This window comes from Papaver somniferum, unplaced genomic scaffold (assembly GCF_003573695.1).
Source record: "Papaver somniferum cultivar HN1 unplaced genomic scaffold, ASM357369v1 unplaced-scaffold_107, whole genome shotgun sequence".
NCBI classification, from domain to species: domain Eukaryota; kingdom Viridiplantae; phylum Streptophyta; class Magnoliopsida; order Ranunculales; family Papaveraceae; genus Papaver; species Papaver somniferum.
This window is the reverse complement of record NW_020619603.1, coordinates 11,284,848-11,293,402: the sequence shown is the minus strand read 5'-3', so window position 1 is coordinate 11,293,402 and position 8,555 is coordinate 11,284,848. Positions and strand designations below refer to the sequence as shown.

The 8,555-nt window shown below is 41.7% G+C and overlaps 1 protein-coding gene across 1 annotated transcript; it reads left to right on the top strand.

Annotated features, from left to right (window-relative positions):
- The first annotated feature begins 1,577 nt into the window (after positions 1-1,577).
- LOC113327717 (tRNA threonylcarbamoyladenosine dehydratase-like) lies at positions 1,578-3,502 on the top strand. Its single transcript, XM_026574857.1, has one exon. The coding sequence runs from the start codon at positions 1,856-1,858 to the stop codon at positions 3,236-3,238; it is 1,383 nt and encodes a 460-aa protein (XP_026430642.1). The 5' UTR covers positions 1,578-1,855; the 3' UTR covers positions 3,239-3,502.
- The last annotated feature ends 5,053 nt before the right edge of the window (positions 3,503-8,555 follow it).

Sequence of the window (8,555 nt, the reverse complement as noted above, 5' to 3'; positions counted from 1 at the left end):
CTTTTTCACCGTCATCATTGTCACCCTCATTTCCTCCTTCCTCAGCTGGTTCACCTTCTCCACCTTGATTATGTTCTTGACTTCCCATCTCTTCCATGATCTCTTCATTAACTTGTTGGATTACCTTAACAATATTATCTCTATTGACACCATCTTGGATGACAACACCCGGTAATGACCCACCTCCAAACTTGGCATTTTGGGTTCCACGCTTATCAGCACCTAAGTGTACTCTACCTCGAGCCGTGGGAGTTCTCATATCTTCTACTAATCCTTAGTTGGATTTTTTGCCTTTCCCACTAATTAAGAAAACAAAAGATATTAGCTTAACCGATAAATGATTGACTAAATCAGACGCAACATAAGGGTTCTCGTAGTAAGGTTTGGTTAGTAGCAAAAGTTTACGAAAATAGGCCAATTTTAAAAAAAATTTTGTGTTCCAGTGAAGAGTTCGGTTAGTCCAGTTTTTTTTTGCGAACAAACCGAACTCCACATATATGCAATCAATAAAGAGTGCGGTTTGTCAAGTTTTTTTTGCGAACGAACCGAATTCCAGAAGTTTGCAATTAGTAAAGAGTTCGGTTTGTCAATGTTTGTCAATTTTTTTTTGTATTAGGGGTAGAGCTCGGTTACTTACTAGTTTTAACTTTCTTTGCGAACCCATCGAACCCAATAGAAAAAGTTCGGTTAAATCTTAACTCAACACAGTGGGCAAAAAAGCAGAGTTCGGTTACAAAGTTTCAAAAATTAAAATTTGAGTAATAAAAGAGAAGTTCGGTTGCAAAACAGTTTTAATAATTTTTGCGAAGCAACCGAACTATGAGTTCGGTAACCTAATTCTGAATTTCTTGGAACCGAACTGTTCTTCGCGTACTTCCTGTCATGATGTTCGGTTAAAAAACTAGTTTTTTTTTTAGAAAATCGTCCTAACCGAACAAGGCACTGTAACTTCCATTTGAACCCTATTTTGATGATTTTTATTCAATTGAAGCAATCAAAATCAAATTAAAAGTTATGGATTTGTTGGAAAATACCTGCGGATTGGTCCCATGGAAGAATCAGGGTTCGACTTGCGTCTTTGATACTCGATGATGCCTCTAACTTCCGATTCCACTTCTTCCTCAATTTCAACTTGTTTGTGATTTGCTATATGTCCTAATGGGGGACCTGTTCTTGGGAGTCTTGGGGTTTTCTTTCGAAGAACCATTCTTATACTCGATTGATTAATCGACGATGAAATTTTTATGAATCGACGATTAATCGATGAAAACGATGTTGAAATGGGGAAGAAGAGAAGAACAGGAGAACAAGAGGGAGGACGTTTTCTCCTCAAAACTGTTCTTTTTTTGCGTGCGGCTAGGTTTAGGTTTTGTTTTAGATTAAGTTAGAAGCAGTTATTAGTTTAGGATTAGTTTTCATTAGGGTAAGGGGCAAATTAGTAATCTCATGATTTTTAGGACATCCCTTAACATTTTAGGTTAGGGTGCCTTATAAAACAATGGTGCCCAAAACGGTTCCATCTAAAGAGAAAGAAACGCCATGAAAGGCCGCAACGGCACCTAAGAGGAAAGACCATCAAATAACAAGGAGTAAAAAACACCAATTACACCAGCACACAAACAAAACCTTAAAAGTCCAAGCAGTTCAACGTCTGGAGGCTAGGGTTTCACTAGCGCCTCCGCCTTACGCCTTGAGGTAAATTTCCATTAATCTCGATTTCTCACAGACATTTCGTATTTTCCTCGAATTCAGATTTGGGGGAATTAGAGATTTAGGTAGTTACCTTTTGATTTCTCATAGACATTTCATCAAACACCTTACCTTCCATAGATTATTTTGGTTTACAATCACAACAATGGTGGAGAAACTCAAACATTTAGCTTTGATTGGAACTGGAGCTCTGTTAGGGTCTCTCTCCACAGTCGCTCTTCTAAAACTCTTATCCAATCAAATTCCAAAGCTTTGCAGTAGTAGTAAAGCAACTGAGCTCATTACTAAAAGTGGTGGCAGTGGGTTTGACAGAAATGTAGGTGGAGAGGAAGGGAAAGGGAGTTTAGACCTTTTGAATGATGAAATTGTATCTGAACATCTTACTAGGAACATACAGTTTTTTGGGTTGGAGTCACAGCAGAAAATTAGCTCCGCGTATGTTGTTGTCATTGGTTTAGGAGGTGTTGGGAGTCATGCTGCTTCTATGCTGTTGAGGTCTGGGGTTGGGAGGTTGTTACTTGTTGATTTTGATCAGGTATCGCTTTCGTCATTGAATAGACATGCTGTTGCAACAAGAGCTGATGTTGGGATTCCGAAGGCGTTGTGTCTGAAGAAACATTTTGAATTGATATTTCCTGAGTGTCAGATAGAGGCTAGAGTGCAATTGTATGATGATTCTTCGGAAGAGGAGATACTTTCAGGAAAGCCAGATTTTGTTTTGGATTGTATTGATAATATTGATACAAAAGTGGCACTTCTTGTTGCGTGTGTACGGAGGGGTTTGAGGGTTCTTTCTGCTACTGGTGCAGGTGCTAGAGCTGATCCCACACGTATTCGTATTGCTGATTTGAGAGAATCGATTACTGACCCTCTATCGAGATCAGTTAGAAGTCGATTGAAAAAGTATCATGGGATTGAAGGTGGAATACCTGTAGTTTTCTCTATGGAGAAACCTAAAGTGAAGCTTCTTCCATTTGAAGGAGCAGCTGGAAAAGAGGAAAAGCCGTCGGATTATCAAGTCGTGCCTGGGTTCAGAGTGCGGATCATACCTGTGTTAGGAACTGTTCCTGCAATCTTTGGACAGGTGATGGCCTCCTATGTGTTGACAACACTTGCAGAGTTTGACGTTCATACAGAGCCGATAGTGACTTTGGATACGAATCATTATACAACTCTTCATCACCGTCTCATTGAGCATGAGGAGATTGTCTATGGCAGTTCAATGGAAGTACAGGTGGATGTTGAAGACGTGATGTACATTGTCAAAGAGTTGTGGCATGGAAGAAGTACAAGAGATCGAGAGCCAGGAGATGTTGGAAGAGGAATGTGGCGAGCTGTGCATGAGTTGATGCTTGTGAGGTGGGACAAAACCAGGCCAGCATCTGTCTCTAATTTAATTCTTCTAAGATTCAAGGAGGCGGAGGAACATGAGCAGACGACACTTGATGACATAAAGGAAACTGAACCGGACTACTTCAAAAGGGTGGCATCTGTGCTGAAGAGAGCTGAGATTGAATTTGGGTTATAGCCATTTCTATAGAAAATGTGTAGTTTTGTGCACTTTCTTATGCAGTCAGCATCTATTAGCCTGACAGATCATTGCCGCAGTCACCTTATCTCAAGGCTCTACTCTTCTCTGGATATGAGGTTTAAGCAATCTTTATGTACTTTTATGTGCAATGGTTTTAGATGCTAGTCAATCAAGTATTTTCTATTTCCTTTTTTTCTTTGTTCTGTTTTGTTATTATGACTATTTAAAATGAATTAGAACACCTGTTTTCTTTGCTTAGAACATCTTGGAAAGTTGAAACTTGGATCTGTATGCCAAAGCTATTTGAAACTGTGATTCTAACAGGCCCCTCATGTTTTGCTTCTCTAAGATGATTCCAGCATCTGACAAAAGGTAGATTATCTGCTCTGTGTCATGTATTCTCTGGTAAGGTTTCAAGTGGTCGAAAGGTTAAAATTATGTCCCCAGCCGGAAGAACGGTATCTATGTTCAACACCCAAGTGGACTGTAATCTGGATGGGAAAGAAGCTGAAGTCAGTTCTGGATCTCGGCTAGGTGTGGATCAGTTCATCACCAAGAATGCAACCTTATATACAAGAGAAGTGAGCCATGAAGATCTCTTGTCTCGCCTACCTTTTGTGTGTCGGTGCAGTGTAAGGTTGCACGTGACTTTCCCAAGCTTGTTAAAGGTCGTAAACTCCTTTCCAAATCAGATCCTATGGTGGTGTAACTGGTGTACTCAACAGGGGAATCTGGCTAGCATCTCATTGTCGTTTTTTTTTTTAATCCTACTTTGTTTTCTGTCTCTCTGATACACATTGTACTGATTACAGAACTGTTGCAGGTGCTGGAGAGTTGCTTTGAGGAGCTGAATGAGAATTCCATGGGTTCCCAGCAGAAATAATACAATATTCCTGATGGTTGGCCCTTCTTGGGAGCGTATTTAAGAGGTCATCCAGAGGTTGCTGAGGCCATTACTGACGGTGTCATTGGTCGAGGTGGTAATCATATGGATGGTGCAGTGATTGTAGACGAAGGTTATGAGTCAGAGAAGGATCATGCAGAGAATATTAGGTGTTCGGAACCTGAGCCAAAGGTTTCAAACATGGGTGTTTATAAGTGTGAACAAGTTCAGTACTTGAATGACATCAGTATGTGTTGGCCTAGGATGGGATTCTGAGTCTGGAGGCTGTCTTTAGCTGCACAGCTTTTTGGTGGACACCAAGAAAGTAGAGTGTCTGAAACAGACTACATTCCTGCAAGTGAAGTTTGGGATGCCTTCAATAACAATTTTTGGTCATCTGTTTCTTTTTTGTCAAGGCTGTCATTGTTTTAGGTGATTGAACGGTTGATAGCAAAATATTGTACGGCAAGGTCGGCCTGAATATTCGAGTGTGAGCCGCGGATTAACTGGGCATTAGTTTTTAGTTCCAATCTTCAGTTTGTTGCTATATTTTGCAACCTTGGGGATTACCGATTAGTTCTCAGGATTTGACAAATCTTCTCTCTCAAAGTTCTTCTGAAGGACTTCTAATTGGAGGCAATCCAATAATGGTGCCTCAGCAATTTTGAAACTGTGGTGATTGGTTCAATTTCAAAATTACAACTTTTCTGTAAATGTTTCCTCATTCTGACGTCTGAGAGAGGATATCATAATGCTGATCACCTGAGTCCAAAACCGTGTACAATTGCAAATGACGCAAATGTATTCACGTGTACAATTGCTTCCACAGCTTCAAAATGGTCGGCTGATGCTTCGTTGGAAATCATCTTCAAAAATGTTTTTTTTTTTGTGTCATAACAATAAAGAGCAGATTCAGCATATAAGAATATGAGTTCACTGTCCTTTGCAAGTAAAATCGGCTTGAACTCATTTTTACGAGAATCTACTACTACGGCTTCGTAATCGATATCGAACTCCATATGCCAGGTCTCTTTTGAGGCGCTACTTCCGATCAAGGACCAGATCTCCAGACGTGATCTATCATCCACATAAAGACACAAATGCCTCCCCAATGCAACAAGTCCACATCTATCTTCCTCCCCACGGTTTTCCAGTCGAGGAGGGACAGACAGCACTCGAAACTCTTCCTTAGCCAAGTCAAAAGCTAAAATTTTGTTGTAGGAAGTCCAATAAATAGCGTCATTTGCATAGGTACCCTTATCGCTGCACGAGGTATTCAGTCGATAAAAAACTTTACCTATCGCTCTCCACCCACAACCACTGCCAAGTGTGTATACCTCGACATTTCCTTCGGTAAAGCTTAGGTAATGGACTCTAACAACCTTGTACTCATTAGTTGACCTGACATACCCAAACCCACATGCTACATTGCCAGACATGTCAACATCTCCTTTTACTACACGATTAGGTTTCACGTCTTCTTTCTTTACAACAAGTTGAGGAAGATTAACATATTCTCTGGTGCATAAGAGGATGATGGTGGATCCTTTTCAGATTTTGGTTGTAAATGTATTTCTCATCAACCCGAACTATATCACTTGTCCTCCATGGAAAAGTAAAGCTCTCAACTCATCAGGGTCGTCAGTGCGACAAGCAAAATAGAGACATGATTCCACCTCCGCAGTTCGATTATCAATGCCATCGTCGCCACAGTGGAGACGGTTAAGCTGGCGTCTGAGGTGCATATCAGCAAAGTTACTTCGACGGATGACAGTTACCCATTTCTTACAAACTAATTTGCATTCTAAAACAGATTCAGCTGAACCCGAGAAACGATTTCTAGTATTATATCCAAAGGAAGAGACTCCAAACTAGTTTGGTGAATGTGCTTTTCTACCTTGTTATTGTATATAGGCTACGATGATTCCTAAAACAACACCGAGACTGAAAAAAAGAAATCATCCAAACTGCTGGGGCCCCTTGGCAGACTTCGCAGTTGTCTTGTAAAGTCTGGGCTTGTTGTATCATATCTGGCCAATGAAAACCAGCCCGTTGAATCCTTCTTTGCAAGGGTACATCGGGCCCAAATCCGCAAGTGCGTTCATGAATTTGGTGTAGTAACTTTTTTGCTTCCATGTTGCCCACACATCTGCAAAGAATTCTTCCGGTGGTGACGAAATATAGACTTCCATCAAATATTTTTATATTTGCTCAGAGTCTTCCACGACAACTGCCGATCCTCAGGCTGCTGCTTGAGATCCTTTAAAATCGGCCTTCGCCAATCGTTTTCATCTTCGAAGATGACATCCTCAAACCACGTCGATGGTAGAGTATTTTTGATCACTGTGATGGTCTCCTCAGTCACATTTATCATCTGTAAGCGGGATGCTAAAGTAGCTAACGTGTCAGCATTCCTAGACGTTCTGCCCAAATGTGTTAATGATACATCATCGAATTCCACGATTAATCTCTGAGCTTTGTCCCTATATTAGATCAACTTGTCATTCGGGGTAATTAGGACGACTCCTGCTCCCCCTTTGTCCCCATGTGACGAGCCGTCGAAGTAAAGTAACCACGGATTGAGTTCCTCTGTCATGGCTATTTCTCCGGGGATATTCTCATGTAGAGGAGTAGCTTCACATCCTGGAAATGCCGCCAGTAAGTCTGCGATAGCTTGACCCCGAATTCCTTTTGGTTTCACCGGTTGGAGAAAGAATTCAAATAGTTGCACTGACCAACGGGCCATGCGTCCTGACGGAATCGTAGTTGCAGAAAAATAAGTTATCGGGTTTCCTGAAGCCACAACATGTCTGACGTGCCAGTAAATAATGCCTTAATTTATGTGCCGCCAAAATTAGAGGGAGACACGCTTTTTCCGCTGGTGAATAAAGTAGTTCCACTTCTTTTAGTGCCTTGCTGACATAGTAGATTGGGGTTAGGTTGTCATTCCCCATATCTTGAACTGGCACTGCGCATATCGCTTTGTCCGTGTTTGCGACATAGAGATATAAGGGTTCTCCTGGGATTGGCGGGCGCATCACATGTGGGTGCGTCAAACACGCTTTGATTCTATCAAGTGTTGTTTGTTGCTCCTCTCCCCATATCCATCTGGATGCTTTCTTAAGCAACGGAAGGAGATTTGCCATACTGGTACCCGGAACTGGTATGAACCGCCTCACATAAGAAACTTTGCCGACCAACGCTTGAAGTTCTTCTTTATTCTTTGGGGTCGTCATCGTCAGAATCTCTTTTGCCTTATCCTCATCTACTTCAATTCCGGCTTTAGTGACTTTAAAACCTAAATTTTTTCCAGAGGTTACCCGGAATGTGCATTTGGCCGGATTCATCTTGAGACCATAGCTCCGACATCGAGATAAAACTCGCTTAAGATTTGGTACAAATTCCGCTCTTTTCTTCGCTTTCACAATGATGTCGTCCACATACACCTCCATTTCTTTATGATTGAGGTCATGAAAAATAAGGGTCATGGCTCGCTGATATGTGGCACCGGCGTTTTCTAAACCAAAGAGCATGACTACATAATAGAAATTTCCGACCGGTGTTGAGAACGCCGTCTTGGGAGCGTCAGACTCTTTCATTTTGACTTGGTTGTAACCGCTGTATCCATCCATGAAGACATACAGTTCGTGGTCATCTGTGGAGTCGACAACTAGATCAATGAGCGGGAGGGGGAAATCATCTTTGGGACATGCTTTGTTGAGATCTCGAAAATGGACGCAGCACCGTATTTTACCATTCTTATTTTCCGCTCCGACAATATTAGCTAGCCACGTTGGATGGTGTATCGGCTTGATGTACCCTGGCTCTAATAATTTCGAGACTTCCTCCTTGATTTGCTTTTCAATCTTGTGGGAAAAACGTCTTCGGGGTTGCTTAACTGGTTTAAATGATGGTGAGATTTTTAGTTCATGTGAAACCAGGGCCGGGTTTAGTCCTGGCATATACTCATATGTCCAGGCGAATACATCTTGGAATTCTATCAGCACACTCTCCAATTCTTCCCGTTCTTCCGTTGTTAGATTGTTGCCGATTTGAATTACCTTCGGATTTTCTGGGGTTCCCAAATTTAGTGGTATTGTCGGCTCCAAGCCTCCATTGTTTGTAAAAGTTGGGTGCTCCCACTCGTGTTCAGGATCATTCACGGTTAAGTTTCCCATCTCCTGTATGATTTGCTCTTCGTCCGCCATCATGCTTTCTTCAACGACGTATTGATATTTTGTCCTCCCATCAGGTTGAGTATAACGTCGGAAATGTCCCTTACGTGTATTCGTTCCTCCGCTATGCTCTCTTCTTCCCCAGAGATCATCTTCTACACTCGCTACCCCTGACTCGTCATAAAAGGCAACCTCGGGGAAAAGGTTTTTCTCTTCACTCGTGAATGGGTTCTTCGTGGCTGCTACACGCCATTCC